The sequence below is a fragment of the Lissotriton vulgaris genome, chromosome 7, assembly GCF_964263255.1.
Source record: "Lissotriton vulgaris chromosome 7, aLisVul1.2, whole genome shotgun sequence".
Lineage (NCBI taxonomy): Eukaryota > Metazoa > Chordata > Amphibia > Caudata > Salamandridae > Lissotriton > Lissotriton vulgaris.
This window is the reverse complement of record NC_141695.1, coordinates 729,344,893-729,362,248: the sequence shown is the minus strand read 5'-3', so window position 1 is coordinate 729,362,248 and position 17,356 is coordinate 729,344,893. Positions and strand designations below refer to the sequence as shown.

General features: G+C 42.7%; 1 protein-coding gene across 2 annotated transcripts in view; it reads left to right on the top strand.

Moving 5' to 3' along the window:
- Positions 1 to 17,356, top strand: part of ABCA5 (ATP binding cassette subfamily A member 5) — a 1,411,043-nt gene that overhangs the window by 252,420 nt on the left and 1,141,267 nt on the right. For both annotated transcript variants that reach the window (XM_086930971.1, XM_086930972.1), the window contains exon 6: positions 5,578 to 5,807. In XM_086930971.1, coding sequence (XP_086787097.1) covers positions 5,578 to 5,807 — 230 coding nt within the window. The remainder of the gene's footprint in view (positions 1 to 5,577; positions 5,808 to 17,356) is intronic.

Sequence of the window (17,356 nt, the reverse complement as noted above, 5' to 3'; positions counted from 1 at the left end):
GTCAACATGTGGCAACTTTATTTTTTTATTTTTTTAAAGAGGAAAGGTGCTGTTCAAGAAGGTATCTGGCCTTTTCCTGAAAATAGCATCAACAAAAGGGTTATTGTGCTAAGATAGCCCTGTTCCCAGCTTCCCGAAAAAGGCAGATTCTTAAAAAAAAAAAATGTCACCACAGTTTTAGCAATCTTAGTGGTTATTATTTTCACACCCTTCTTTATAGTATTAGGTAACGTTTTGGACTAACTGATGATCTGAGGATTTCCAGGACTCAACATTTACATCTCATTGAGCATTTTACCTTTCTACTTGGGTGACCACTTATTATTTTTCATCCGATCACTTATTATATGGATCAATGATCTGAAGATCCATATATATATATATATATATATATATATATATATATATATATATATATATATATATATACCCTATAACTTTGCTTAAATACTTGGAAGATTAACTCCTATTTTTAGGCTTGAAAAAGTCACTGCTTGTGACAAAATACGTGTCCGCTATTGCTTTGATGACTCTTTCACAGGGATTACTGAATTCAGTATGTAGCCCTTGAACTTGACTTTCTACATACCCTATCTAAATTCTGGACTTTGATTTGTTGGACTTCTCTTATGAGTGCTTCGGTATCTTTGTATTATTTCAATTTGTATGGTGGACCCTTTGGCTTTGTTGTTGTTTGTACATGTGGGTAATAAGGTGCATGGTACCAAGTAAGCACCAACCAAACTTGTGTTCTTCAAACACTATTTTTACAACATTGTATGTACATAGGGGGTGCAATTGACATACCACCACTACCAATCTTTCTCCTATGTTATTATTTTCTGGTTTCTAATATCATGCAGTTTGTGGGGAAAAGAAGTCTAAATACCACATGTGAGCCCAGAAATCTTTACATTTCTGTGAAATGTAGCCAAAAGTATAAATTCAGCAAGAGGCCATTTCTGTTCATCATCTGTGGTTTTCCCAAAGAAACAAATGAGGAAAAAAAATTGTGAAAGTAAAAAATAGAAACAAGAAGTTGAGGACAGTGTTTTTATCAGTAATTTTCTCAACTGAAGGCCAGTCTACAAAAGTAACATACTGTTCAATCAGAATCTTCAGATTGTAGATCTATATTGTACTTTAACCTTGTTCAAAAGTATGCAGTACCCAGAGCATCTGTGCTGCAGCTTATAATAATTTTGCATAATGTACTTAATAATTTACATACATAATAATTTTACAGTGGGAGACAAAACCAAGTCCCTGGTTATAGAGCTCTTGAACTCCCACCTGGCAGCACTATCCATTGATGTAATAAACATTGTGGGACGGGACTTTAACTTCCAATATGAACCAACAGTGAATGCCAAAAGTGACGCCTTCGCACTCTAGGAAGATGGTGTATGGACTCTATCAGGACTAGTAGTCCCTCCTATCAAAAAATTATCTCCCCTGGTAGTGCAATTGAATGCACTTAAACTCAGTCAGGGGTTACTAGCCTGCAATGGCAGAACAATCTCCAATAGAGAGGGAAACCATACATTTAATCGTATTCGAAGTACTAGCCTCATTGACTATATGATGTAAGGTTGTGGCCCCACTCAATTGATATGACCATAATACCCAGATAAGATGGTGACATAATGCTCTTATTCTCTGGATTTTTGTATGTCCTGGCCATACCAACTGTGCCAAGCCATTCCATAGTGTGCTGCAAATGGCAATAATTGGCACAGGGTTAAATGGGGTGCCATTATACAGTAAGGAGCAAGTTGGGAAGATTTAGAAGTTAGTAGCTGACAGTATTGGTGGGGTTGCTACTGCTAGATCTGTCGCAGGACCGATTGGAGACCCTGGACAAGATTAAAAACATACATAGGCAGTTGTGCCTGAGATTAAAGGAACACGTCTATGTGGAGACCAAGCAGGTAGTTGGAAGGAAACGTACCCTCTCTTTGTACAATAAGCAGTGCGGATGTTCCTGGGCAGCACTTACTGATGCTATAAAGCAGCAAAATAGATCGGTGATACAAGTCAATAGGGGAGCGTATAATAACAATGTTTTAGAAGCCAAAGAAGATTGGGAGAGTGGGAGATGGAACTGTCTGCTGGTTGCAGCAAGAGTCAGGGCCCATTGATCCTTCTTGAATATTGTGTCCACGGGTAGTTGAGATGGTTTCTGCCCCCTTGTAAATCAAATTGCAGCACCAGACTGGGTTGCTCACTTTTCTAGCTTGTATTCCATGGCAGGAGAGCTTAAAGACCTTCAGAGCAACCCGGCAGGTTTAAAGGCATTAAGGCAGCCTTGTAGAAGCAGACCGGTAGGGATGCCCATTCGAACTTGCAGATCCACTGAGTTGAGTGAATGGCCCGAGAGTTCCTTCATTTCATCTATGGAAATAAGTAAGGCCATTTAGAAAACTGTTCATAATAAAGCACAAGGGCTAGATAAGATCCCAGGGGACATATTTCTAGTTGGAGTTCATACTTTACAATGATTTTTAATGCTATTGTGAAAGGGGCACCCTGGGCTGTGGCAGAAATTATACCTATTTTTAAAAAGGACTCCCGAGCTCGCCTGCATAATTGTAAGCTTTTAAGCCTCATAGGTAGTTCCAGAAAGCTATTTAGTAGGATCATTTTGGACAGGTTACAGAAATGGATAATCTCGAAAGAGATTTTGACTCCTCTGCAAGCTGATTTCCGAGAGTGCACTAGTGCCATTGACCAGGTGTTCCGACTCCAGCTCTTATTCTGGAAAATGATTCTTTTAGGGGGTGGATGCCTCTGCATGGTATTCGTAGACTTACGGTCTGCGTTCAATTTAGTGCCTAGATCTTCTCTTTGGCATGTACTAGCTGAAGAAGGGCTCCCCCTGTACCTTCTGGGCACTGTCATTGGGCTACATAAAAATAGTTGTGCACAAGTTCGATATGGCCAACTGGGTGAATTGTTCAATCTACTCCTAGTTAATATAGGGGTAAGACAGGGCTGTGTCTTTGCCTCTACCTTATTTACATTGTATATTAACTATGTAATAGTTTACCTGGAACAATGTGAGAGTGATTTACCAAGCGTGGCATACATTAGGGTCCCTACTCTAATTAATATTTGTAGATGCTACACTATTGCTATCTAAATCACAAATGTGGCTTCAAAGAATATTATATTGTTTCGAATGTTTTTGCAGACTAAGGGGCCTGGAGATTGACAGAAGAAAAACTGAGTATCTGATTCTTAACCCATCCCATTCTGCAAGATCTAATCCTATGTTAAAGGGGACTCCATTGGAGCGTGTTCACAACTTTGATTATCTAGCTATCACATTAACAGAGAAACTTGAATGGCACACTCATATAGCATAGCGTAGGCTCAAACTGGAACTATCCACTGGGAGAATATCAAAATGCATTGAGGAAACCAATTCTGCCATATCTCCCTGGCACTCCAAATGTACATTTATCAATGTTCGAGGAGCAGCCCTTTACAGTGTAGAGCTGTGGGGCCACGGGATGTGACTGCCCTGGTGGCAGTCGAAAACCGATACATGCGCCAACTGACGAGACTCCCTATAAATACTACCCCCATGCTCCCCCTTAGACTAGATCTGGGGCTCAGATCAATTTCTGATTGGAGAGGAGTGAGACCTATCCTGTATTGAAGAAGGCTCTGGCCTACACCTGAGCTTTGTTCATATCGACAGGGCCTAGTAGAAGAGCTACACATTCCAGGGCCGGGAAAAATACCTTGGTTTAGGTATGTAAAAATGACCCTCGTAATGTTTGGCAATGAGAGACTATGGGTTGTCCCTCGGGATGCGTGTGTGACCTCCTAACTATCCACTAAGTCCAACTATTGGTAATTAAAATGGGGATTATCCAGGGTAGACTAATTTGGGTTCCCTAACAGACACTTTGCTCATGTTGAAGGACGATTTCGCTGAAGAACAGTTCCTGGACAATAAATATCTGTTATTCAGCGCTGAGATACCCTGGGGTGAACATGCGCTTTGCAAATAGACCTTATGTTAAGTTATGTTAGACAAGAGTGAACCCATAGTTGCTAGGAAGTTCTTCCTGTAATTTCGGTATGCGACTCTGCCGCTCCGTCCCTTCACTGCTAAGTGGGCAGGCTATCCCAGGGCAGTAGATTAGCAGTACCCTTCCAGTTGAGAGACTAGAGAACGCTTGAGCTTGCCTTATTCTTCTGCCCCGCCTATCCGAGCAGCAAAAAGAAATGGGTATTACCGCGGTGGCGCAACTTGGGTGCTAGGGAACACAAAAAAAAATAAGGATTCTGAAATCAGAAAAAAGGCAATGTAAGTTTTTGCAGTTTCTCGGTTTTGATGTCGACGTGGAGGGTTAGGCAGAAGTATCCCGCTAATAAAAGAAGACATTTATGTTGTAATAATACTTTGCTGTATGCCTTATTACTGTAATGGTCTGTCCGACAGTGTTTAATAACAAGTATATTTGTATAATCATTAATCCATGTAGTATCAAGTGGGACACGGCTGTGTCCAACTACCACACAAGGACAATCGTGACATACATAGGGAGTGTCGGTTTAGGCAAGAAGGAGAAGTCTGCATACAGATCACATTTGGCAGACTGGTAATGCATAAATACACTATTGTGACTTTTCATATATGATATAGTCAAGCATATAGTGCAGGGTGTCGACGGTGTTTCGATCCTTATTAAAATAGTAGGATCATCTTCAGGACATAGTAATTCATGTCTTAAGTACAATTCTCTACCGGTGTGCGGGAGGCGAATTCCTGATGTAATGGAAAAACGGCAGCCGCAGTCAATTGCCTGAGATCTATCGAGCACTGCCTCGCGCTCACCACTGGACCCCATTGAGGATCAAGCCACTGCACCTACTAAGGTTCCCTCGCAGTCTCCGGCAATTGACCGCGGCTTGTTATTAAACACTGTCCGGCTGGACAGACAATATAGAAACGATTCTTGTTCTATATTCATTACCTTTCATTATCTATACTGTCTAGGGACCATTGTCTTTTTGGAACAGTCTAAGCACCCAGGGTCCCTGACCATTTGCTCCTTTGGGTTCCCTTGTTCCGTATAACCGATTATTACTGTAATTGATCACAGCACTTTATTGAGCGAGGATATATTTTAAGACCCCTTTAGGCCTATCATGAATTTTGCACAGATTTTAAAGCTGTTTTAACGAAACGGAATTGCCTATGGTTGCAACATTTTATGGGTCTATTTTTATTCAATCGTAGTATATCTATTTTATTTATTGTACAGATTTGATATGTATGCACGGTTGTGATATTGTATATGCAAATTGCCGAATTAAAGACCATTATTATTAGTAGTATAAGTAAGGAATCTGCTGTTAGGAGTGGCCATCAGAAAGGCTTGTTTGACTCATTCGGGGTCACACATGACTTAGGTTGACTTGGCAGCTGCCTTTACATATTTCATGCATTGTCAACATTGACTGCAAAACGATAATTGTTATCATGTAGAAAAGCTAAGAAACACTCAAAAGTTACCTGCACAAGATATCACCATAGTTACGTATCTTTATTTCCTTTAGTTGAAAACAAATTATTCAGTTTGGGATGAACTGAAGTCGACGAAAGTTATCCTCATGGGAGAGCCTGCAGTGATGGAAATCGATACTTTTCCAAGGGCTATCATTTTAATTTACTTAGTAATGGCCTTTTCCCCATTCGGATATTACATTGCGGCCCACGTTGTAGCAGAGAAGGAGAAGAAGTTGAAAGAATTTTTAAAAATCATGGGACTCCATGACACTGCCTTCTGGTATGTATACATATGTTTAGATATGTTTTAATATTATTAAAACGTGGCTTGATAATATTCCGTGTAGCCTTGCATCATGAAATCTGATAAATGCCATATACTAGGAAAATGTATTTCCCTCAATCCATCACAGAAGTGTTGGAATAATATTGGTGTTTTTGTTTTGTTTTGGACCTTTATCTATGTTGAAATTAAAGTGAAATGTAATGTTGTCAGCCTTTTTCATGGTGAATAGGTAAATGTATATTTATTTTTACAATCTTTTCCATTATGAAGAAAACCAATCTAAGTCTTTGGTCATGAGGCTCGAAAGTGCTTCACTCCCTCCTTGTACGGTTTCTTGCCCCTAAAAGAAAGCTCTCTTGGTCTTCCTTCTTATAGAGTTTCATTGAATTCAACTTGTGTGGCAGAAAAAGTAAAATATATTGGTGGACAACTCATTTTAGTAACACTTGGAGACAAGTATATGCTATAAACTCTCAAAATCTTCCAGGCCAAGTTGGGTTATTGTTCTCTCCTGATCCAAAACAACTCGCCACAAAAACATAGATTTAGATTTTCACAATTCACACCAAGATAGAAAGTAAATTTACACATTTCGTGTACGTGGTAAGCTGGAATTGAATGTGCAAAGTGTGGCAGGTACGCACTTCTTGCGTTCGACAATAGAACTGACTCTTGCTCCTTGGGTGGGCCAGGGATGTATTTGACTCTGATATTGCGTCATCCACATTCACAGAAGGCTATAAAGAGATCAATTCATGGTGCTGCCCCATTTCTCTATGGTGGTAAGACTTGGAGGAGAGCTGCCTGCAAGACAAAGTGTAAGGCTGCCAAGGGCCCAAATTGTCCCCTGCAAGTACACCAATGTCAAGTTCTGCACTGTCAATGTACACCACGGATTCAACCCCCAACTTAAGTGTAGAAATATAAATAAGTGCATTGACCTGTATAGGCTCTTGTTGTAAGTGGGGGTCCTTATACCTCACCGCTGCCACCAAATGCTGGAGGCGGGAGTCCCTGTCCCACACCGGTGTCGCCAGGTGCAAGATCCTGATCCCTAGTTTCAAGGTTAGGCTAAGTATGGCTGAGTTAGCCCTGCTCTCCCCCTTAGTAGCTTGGCACGAGTAGCCAGGCTTATCTCCAAGGCACAAGTGTACAGTATGTGCAACCACACTCACAGCAACCAAATGATGTCACCACATGATTTTTTATAAAACTAGTATAATCTTTATATGAGAAGATATATGATATGACCACACAATACAAAACCAACTTATAAGAATGGGTAGTATTCCTTCCGGTGGTTTGGTAGATTCTAATCCCAACCACCGCTTCTAACCAACAGTTGAAGTGTGTATATATATATATATGTATGTATGTATGTATGTATGTATATGTATATGTATATATATGTATATATACATATACATATACATATACATATACATATACATATATGTATATGTGTATATATTACCTACTGGCTATCGCCAGTAGGTATATATAGTTAGGATTATTTCTCTATGGAACTTTTGAAAATTCTATGTCTAATAACTTTGGCATTTGTGGACGGAATTGGCTGAAATTTTCAGGAAAATGGCACATTTTGTTTCTGAGCAGCCCCATAAAATTTGGGGGGGTTTCGTAAAGGGGGGGCCGAGAAAAAAGGGGGGTCCCAAAACGCGTTTTTCCCATGTTAATTTCCATAGGGCGTTTGGCCTCACTTTTAGCTCGAACGGCTGAATGGATTTGCACGAAACTTGGCAAAATTGTAGGGACTGTTAGCCCGATGTGCCTTTGCTAGGTCTCAATATATGTGCTCCAGTGGATTTTGAGAAATTAACGTTCAAAACAAGCTATATATCTGTAACAGCGCTCCGGGCTGCGCTCCGGTCCGCTTACTTTTCGCGAAACGGAACTTTGCGATGCGAAGCTGATTGGCTTTCTGGTGTCTGTCAACATTCTAAACAGTCCGGAGCGGCCGCCATCTTATCTCTCGGTAGGATCGAGAGAGAAGAAGAGGTGAAAAACGAAGGGGGAATTTAATGAAAGGGGGCAAGGTATACCCCTCTTGACCCCCTAGGAATGATGTTGGGGTTATTAAAGGGTCCCGTGGGGAAAATAAAAAAAAATTGATTTTTCACGGTAGAAGCGCTTCCCGGGCCGCAAACTGGTAGCGAAACGGGAATTCGCCATTTTGTGTTTCGTTTTAATTAAATTACTAGGTATAAGGGGGTGCGGGAGACGTATCCTGATCCCTTATGTTTTCTGAGGGTGGCTGAGGAGGCTCATATATGTTGATACATGTCTTCCAGCGGCTGTGCGTGAGCTTTTTTTTTTTTTTTTGCTGCGTGACGTCTGTTAACGTTCGATTCGATGGAAATCAGGAAGTGTTGACCGCCAATTTGTCAGTGCGATAAAATATTTTGTTATAAATGAATCCTTATTGATAAACATTGTCTGCGCCATCTTGCCTTTTTGTCCAATGCCACAATTTTGTCGTGCACGGCAGCCATTTTAGATGCCTTGACCAGACCCACTCTCTGCACGCCGTCGATTCTCAGCACGGCTCCCCACCCTCGCAAGCATCTCCCCCACGCACTGGTCACCCCCGCTCTCTCTCTCATGCATGGGCCATAAACTTCCCCCCATCTGCGCTGCTCTTCCCTGAGAATCACACCCTGTGCCCGCCCGACACCTCCCTTTCACCCTATTCACTACCGCACCCTCTGACACTCCTCTTCCTCTGTGTCCGATTGTCCAGGCCGGTCCCAGGCTATCACCTAGCCCTGCGGATGTAGTTTATGGCCCCAGCTGTAGAGAATCCAGACATGCCAACCCTCCTGATTCAGGCGTGAGACTACCGATTTCAGTGCTAGTCTCCCGCCTCCCGATTCCTGCAAGCAAAAACCCGGGGGCATATTACCAACAACTAGCGATAATTTTTGTCTCTAAACAAGTTAGAGACAAAAATTATCGCCGCACATCGGCGATTTTTATCGCAGATAAACCTTGCTATTAGCAAGGTTTATCGCAAATGCGATAAAAAACGGCCGCAATGCATGAATATCGCTGAAAAGTCAGCGATATTCATGCATTATCGAGCAAATGCTCTTAGCCATGTTATCCACCTCCCATTGGATAACATGGCTAAGAACTGCTCAGGGCAGGTGTTAGCTTTTGGAGATATTCGCGCTTAGCGCGAATATCTCCAAAAGTTGGTAATAGGAGATAGCGATGTTAGGGACTGTTTCCAGTCGCTAACATCTTGGCACGCCCACTTTGCATGTCATTAGTGATAAATATCACTGACATGCAAAGCGGGGCCCAAGATGGTCGCTATCTCCTTTTAGCTGTCACTAACTGGTGTTAGCGACAGCTTGGTAATAGGGAGATAATTTTATCTCCGCTTTCTTGGCTTTTAAAGCCAAAAAAGCGGAGATAAACCCCCTTGATAATATGCCCCATGATTCCTCGGGGGTTTCAGCTGACAGGGCTTGGTATTGTGTTACGTGCTAATTCTTCCAGGAAACGTCAGAGGGCCGATGCAGGGGCTCTAGAAGGGGTGATAAACCATTTAAGCCTCATGAACAAGCGCATGGTCTTTTAAAGATCTGTGAAGTACTCGGGGCGGCGGTGTGTGTGTGCCCTCTTTCAGGAGCGGGCGGGGGGGGGCACTGCCAGCAACTTGCCAGGCCAGGCATCACCCTTTCTCTGCCTGCTATTGCGCTCCATGCTTCGGAAAGGTAAGAAGAAGAACGTGCATTTGAGTTTGAAATGTCCGATCCTGTAGCAGTACACTTGCAAAGCCCACACATGACAATAACCCGATTCAAGGCCCCATTCACCCGATTTTTAAAAAAATATATAGCACTCCAACAAAGTAGGATTATAAAACTTTATTAACTTATAAATATAACGAACGCAACAAAAACTGTAAATACATTTAAACATTTTTTGGCAAAAAGAAGCAACAATGGTCAGTAGCTGTCTTTTGTGCGAATAGTCCCAAGGCAGCACAACGTGCTGAGTTCTGGACTCCACCCAGGTGATGTCACCTGGGTGCCGCACTGGTTTTTGGTTTCCTACAATGCAGCTCAGAAAAACAGCGTGGGGCGTCCCGGGTGGTGTGGGGGGAGGCCTCGTCAGTAGCGTCAAAACATGAACGTCAAAAACTTACTATTAATCTCCCCCAAACACCCCCAATACCTCCTAACCATTGAAGTATCTATTGCGGCATACTGTGCAATTGACCCCCAACGGAGGGTAGTAGCAAATTGTAGCCAATGGACCCCCTCTAATAGTCCCCTGCACACGTTAGTGTCTTATGGTAGAGGAAAGTATGTACATTGTAGCTCAATTATCATCGTCATCCGAAAAGGTCTCGGTGGGGTATCGATTAGGATGCTGTAATTTCTGGTTGATCATCTGTTAGCCGCCAACGGGACTTGCTGCTGGTCTTGGAGCATTTCTAAGAGCGCGAGTGGTGGCGCTGTTTTTCAACCACCTCTGGGGATCCTCGTCCATGGCCTCCGGGCGAGGAGCCAGAGTCAAATCTAGGTGGAGTGTGAGTCTTGGGTTTAACAGTTTCATCGGTCCAGCGGAAAACCTCTTCTGGTGTCTCAAAAAAATGTGTCAGCGACTGTTAAACCACTTTCAAACAGCACAGAATATTGGATCTTAAGGCCACGGAGACAAATCATAATATGTTGTGAGGGAAACGTGAGAATGGCTTTCAGTCTGGCCTGCTGCAATATGGTCTCTCTGTCCTTATAGTTGACAAGCTGCGCAAGTATTGGCCCGGCGGCGGCTTCTGCGTCAGTGCCCGATATGCATGCTCAATTATAAAGCTAGGGGAATCCTTGGCAGGAGGGAGCCATTCCATGAGCCACTTAACCAGGAAGTCCTTTACGCGACTGCCCTCGCAGCCCTCGGGAAACCCAACAAAGCGGAGGTTGTTCCTGCGGGCGCGTCCCTCTGCGTCCTCCACCCCCATCGCCAGACCTTTAGTAAGTGTTTCTAGAGTGGATACTTTCTCCTGAAGAATGTTCACTGTGTCTTCTACTATTGAGATCTGGGATTCCGACTCTGTAATACGCTGCACAACATTTCTGAGATCTTGTCTGAGGAGCATAACGTCTGAGCCAACAGTCCCAATCTTGGCCTCAAAAGTTTCTCGGGATTGCATGATCGTCGCCGACAGCGCTGCTTAATTTGGCATGGCTGCGTATTGCTCACCCTGACTCGACCCCTGGGCTACAGCTCCCGTAAATTTATCTATCGTGCTCTGACACCATTCCAGACGGCTTGTCTTTGGCCATCTTGTGTAAATATATGAAGCTTGGTAGTTTTGCGACAGGGTCCAGATATGCCTCTGAGTTATAAGCTTGATAGAGGTCGATAACACCTGGCGCTCTCCCAGCTCTGTCTCCAATGGGGGGCAGCCAGGGGGCTGTACCGTGCCCACATACTGCACCAAACCTGTTCCAGCCGCTTCCGTGAACAGGGCACCCCCACCTCCCCCAGCGGGCGCCGATTCACAAAACCAGGCCTGCTTGGATCCAATGGGCAGTCACACAATATCGACAGGCCACCTGGAAGAGTCCAGCACCTATGCTCCGCTCCCAGCCAGGGGATTAAATATCCTGGTGGAAGCAGAACTACGGCCCGGGGCCTCACTCCATCTGTAGTGCACAACAAAATACCCAGCGGGATAAGAGGAAAATGGGTCATCAGCAGCCTCCAATCAACTTTTGACAATGATTACTGGCCCACGCCTGTTAACTCACCGCAGCCTGGCTCAGCCGCCGAGACCCCAGCAGGATATAGATCGGGTGCCGCTGGCCCCTTGGCCCCAGCCGCTGCTCCAGGCGGTCCCACCTTTTTGGACGCCTCAATTCCAGCCACTCATCCATGCCACATGCGTATCTCGGCGCACCGGCCCTTCTTGCCTACTGCACGGCCAGCGCACCACACACAGGCCGCACTCCGCTCTGTCTTGCTTTGGCTTCAAGCGCCAAAAATGCGACCACCAGAGCCCTTAAGCTACAATGGGAGGGTGTCTCATTGCCCTGCCGATGCACTGGTTAGGTCAAAATAGCTGGATGATAAGGATTAATAAAGGATTGTGATTGGGCGGCGTGAGCCTCGCTAAGGCCCATCCGCCATGTTAGACCGCCAGGCCACGCCCCCCACAAGTCCGTAATATTTGAGATGTCATCAGTGATGTAATATGTGAGGTCATAAGCAGTGCCTTATGGGGGTGTAAGTTATAGTTAGCTCTGGTACATTTAAATAAAGGCTTCCTATACTCAGATGTTTCTTATTGTATGAATGGTATTTAGTCTGAGGTTTAAAAAAAAAAGAACATATAATTTAGCCATTTTGTTCCTTTTTCTATAGGCTGCATATATATATATATATATTCACTAAAAAACCATAGGTTTCACAATCGTTATAGTTGGGAATTAGCTTTTAAAAAACCTTTGAAATGCACTGAAAAAAACATAGGTTTCACACCAGTTATAGTTAGCTGAACAGTTTACTCATACAAAACCATTGAAATTCCCACGTTATAGTTAGTTGGACTCACTATTACTCGCGCACCCGCAGTCCACTGCTGATGATGTCACATATTACATCATTCATGACATGGTCAGTGACATCACTGATGACATCACTGATGACATCATCCAGTGAATGTGTGTTCCTGTAAAGTTAAAATGTGTCTAACATATTGAAGAATGAGTGTATGTATGAGTGTCTGGATGATGGATTTCGTAGGTGTGTGACTGACTGTATGAGTGAGTGATAAAATGTCTTACTCAATGCATTGGTTAGTGACTAAACTGTCTCATTGTGTGCATCAGTATGTCTGTTGTTGTGTAAGCTGCTGCATGTGTTGATCAGTAGCTATATGAGTGGCTATATGGGTTATTGATTGGTTGTCTAAGTATTTGAATGTGAGGGTGAATATGTGTGTGGGTGGCTGTGAGGTGTGTGACTGTGCATAGATGTGTGACCAGTTCATCCACTAGGTAATGGGTTCAAGAGTGAATGTAGAAACAGCTGTATGAGCGGTTGACTGTGTGCATGGGTGTGTTGCTGAGTGAATTGATATCAGTGCTACATGTCCATGTAAGTACATATATAAAACACAGTGCATGTGAGAGTTGGCATACATAAATGACTAAAAATAAGAGCCTGTGATTGCGTAAGTGACTGTATGGATCAATGTGTACTTGTATTAGTTATTGTAAAAGAGAGTAAGTATGTGTTAGTATATGTTTGAATAAGTAAGGTTTAGTGTGTATATGTTTGTAGTTGATGAAATGGGAGTGTGATTGCTTCTTTGCATAACTGACTAGGTGTTTGAGTAACTTTGTGGATGAGTGTCAGCATGTAAGTGTCTGTATAGGTGTATGAGTGGATATGATAGTGTTGTATTGATTAGTGTCTGTATGTATGAGTGATTGTATGGGTGAATGAGTGGATGTGTGTGTAGACCTAGGAATTAGTGAGTGCGTTTGTAGTTACTGCTATTGGTGTGTCATTAATTTCAGGAATAGTAGTTTGTATTTAACACAGGGTGTATCAAAGGTTAGATTAGAGTGTGAGGAGATGCATCGTATTATCACATGAATGATGTCATCAGTGATGTCATCAGTGATGTCACTGACCATGTCATGTAATATGTGACATCATCAGCAGTGGATTGCGGGTGCGCGAGTTATAGTGAGTCCAACTAACTATAACGTGGGAATTTCAATGATTTTGTATGAGTAAACTGTTAAGCTAACTATAACTGGTGTGAAACCTATGTTTTTTTAGTGAATTTCAAAGGTTTTTTAAAAGCTAATTCCTAACTATAACGTTTGTGAGACCTATGGTTTTATCAGTGAATTTCATAGTTTTTTTAAAAGCTAATTCATTTGTATCTCGACTTTGTAACCTACGATTATTTTTTTTTGGGCTGTTTTTTTACAACAATTAATTATATATATATATATATATATATATATATATATATATATATATATATATATATATATATATATATATATTTTTAAAACATTTGTTAAATGTATATATATTTTTTTTTAAATTTTTCCCGGTGCGCTCTGGGTGCGCGCACCGGTAAGCTCTCCCGAGAGCGCACCAACAGCGCTATTTCTGCGTTCGTTTAAAAAATATGTATGAAAAGTAAATAATAACGCAAGACATTTAGTACCATACTTCTAAAAGCAATATTTTTAATTTACGAAATGAAAAAGAATTTACATTTCTGTAAAGCTATCAAAACGTCACTCTTGCGCGCCGCGTAAGCGCCCCGGAAGTGCCTACGTTCCCGCCGCGTAAGCGTCCCCGGAAGCGCTTCGGTGCGCGCAGCTTAAGCGCGTCAAGTCATGTGACCTTAAAATAACTCTTTTCATTGCTTGCGAACAGTTTTTTTTTTTACAAAGAATGAAATCCCCACCCATTTCCTTCACTTCTTTTTTCACTTTGGTGAGAGCAAGACCTCTTTTTTTCTGTGCTAAGAATTTGTGGAGAGAATGGCTGCCAGACCATCCAACAGCAGTGAGGAGTTAGATGATTTCATCGATGAAGAGCCTCCTCAGCCGAAGGTGAAAAAACATTTTATCTGGAAAAAAAATTCTATACCTGAGGGGCATAAAAAAAGTAAATGCACCAAAAATTGAATGCAAAATCTGCCCAACTGTACTTTCCTGTAGAGACCCCCCGAAAGAAGTACAGTTTTGGTAATTCAACTATGATTCGCCACGTCGAAAGGAGGCACCCCCAGAACTATGCCCGGGAGAGTGTCAGGGCTCTGGCACAAGAGGCTCCCAGGGATAGGGTCTCTACTTCAACTGGAGGACCAACAACTGTGATCAGCTACTTTGCTATGGGGAACAAAGTGTTCTACTCATAGTTCGAGCATTGGAGAACCATCGCTGCCGTTCCCAGACCTAAATTTGTTTTTTTTTGTTTTTGCTCCTGTTGAGCAGTTTCCCATTCCCTGTTTTTGTTCCTGTTCTAAAAAAGGAAAAAAGAAGAAAAAAAAAAGTTCTTTTCAGAACTAACTCCAATTCTCATCAAAGAGCTGTGTTCTTAAAAAATGAAAGAGTAAGTGAAGTGGAGTGCATTGATAAAGGAGAGGAAAATGAGTAAGAAAGCACAGAAAGGTACGAGAGGAGACGGGAAGTGAAGTAGGCGGACTGAAAGAAGGTGAGTGTGGGGAAGGAGAGTGAGGAGAAGGAGAGTGAACATAGGGAATGTGGATATGCGAAGAAAATGTAGTAAAGGAACGGGGGCGTGGAAGGGTAAGAAAATAGCAGTGATGTTTTGGAAAGAGTGGAGATACAGACTGGATAAAGACAAGTAAGTGTGAGACCAGGTAAGTAAGGCAGTGAAGAAACCGAGAAAGTGAAAGAAAAAATAAGAGTAGAAGACCGAAGGCCTCATTTTTGGACCTGCCTGACAGCAGGCGTAACACTGACGCAGGTCCTTTAACATGGGCCTGGCTCCATGTGAAAGGATGCATTGCTGGAGTTGTGTCACTTTTGTGACACACTCCAGCAATGCATCACTTTTGCGCTTACAGATACGTCAGAAATACTGACGTATCTGTAAGTACTTGCGACATAATGCGTCATAAATTAAATATGACGCATGAGTAGAAGACTGAAGGCCTCATTTATGAGGCCATGTGTCACTTTTACGCCACCGGTGCATCACTTTTTGTGACGCACCTGTGCTGTAAAAAATGCACCTTATTCAGTCATATTTACAAAGTGACGCATCTAGGTAGATGCGTTACTTTGTAAACCCCTGCGCCACATACCTACGTCAGGTGTAATGTATGCAAAAGGGGCGTATTGACGCAAAAAAGGGTTGTAGAGGTGACGCAGTGAAATCTATGAGATTTCACTGCGTCACTTTTAGGACGACGTTGTCAAAATCTTGCGCCTGTCTCACAGCAGGCATAAGACTAATGCAGGCCCTTTCACATGGGACTTGCCCCATGTGAAAGGATGCATTGCTGGAATTGTGTCACTTTTGTGACACACTCCAGCAATGCATCACTTTTGCTCTTACAGATACGTCTGAAATACTGACGTATCTGTAAATACATGCGACATAATGCGTCATAAATTAAATATAACACATGAGTAGAAGACTGAAGGCCTCATTTATGAGGCCATGCGTCACTTTTACGCCACCGGTGCGTCACTTTTTGTGACGCACCAGTGCTGTAAAAAATGCACTTTATTGAGTCATATTTACTAAGTGACGCATCTAGGTAGATGCGTCGCTTTGTAAACCCCTGCGCCACATTATACCTACGTCCGCTGTAATGTATAAAAAAGGGGTGTATTGACGCAAGAAAGGGTTGTAGAGGTGACGCAGTGAAATCTAAAAGATATCACTGCGTCACTTTTATGACGCTGTTGCGTCCAAATCTTGCGCCTGCTTAACAGCAGCCGTAAGACTGACGCAGGCCTTTCACATGGGACTGGCCCCATGGGAAAGGATGCATTGCTGGAGTTGCGTCACTTTTGTGACACACTCCAGCAATGCATCACTTTCCTCTAAACACTCAACATTATTTTTTTACTATATTTTTTTACACTGTTTTTCCCCGTGGTGCACTCAGGGTGCGTGTACCGGAGAGCGTACCGGGGAGCGCCGCCAGCGCTTACCCCGTGAAATTTAAAAAAAAAAAAAAAGTTTTTTAGCCCTTCAAGGTCCTTCTAGGCCCCCCTCAGAAAACCTAGGGGGTCAGGGGGTGTCTACTCTGCCCCCTTTTAATTATTTCCCCCTTTTTTTTCACCTCTTGTGTCTCGATTCTACAGAGACACAAGATGGCGGACTCTCCGGACTGTTTAGAATGTTGACAGACACCCGACAGCCAATCAGCTTTCCGCTTGCGCACTCCCGTAGCGCGCCAGGTGCGCTTTCCGGTAGGTGCACCTGTGAATGCTCGGAGAGCGCCTATAGATATATATGTGTTTTGAAGTTAATTTTCGTAAAAACCACTGGAGCAATTTTCACCAAACATAGCAAAGACACATCTGCGTACCAGTCCCTACAATTTTGCCAAGTTTGGCGTAATTCCGTTCAGCGGTTCGGGCTGTAGACTTGTCGGACCGCCCTATGGAAATTAACATGGGGAAAACACGTTTTGGGACCCCCCTTTTTTCTCAGCCCCCACTTCACGAATCTCCCCGAAACTTTCAGAGAAGGAGCGGAGCGCAGCGAGACCATTTTAAGGAAAATTACAGGCAGATCCCTCAATCGGCACCAGTTATTCCCAATAGAATGTTCGGAATTTCCTATGGTAGCCAATCCTAACTATAACTACCTACTGGCGACCGCCAGTAGGTAATATATATATAAATATGTATATATGTATGCCTATATGTGTGTGTGTATATATATATATATATATATATATATATTTTTTTTTATTTTTTTATTTTGTATAAGCTTTATTCGAGACAATTCTCATAAAAGCACATAAGATCAAAACAATTATACAATAA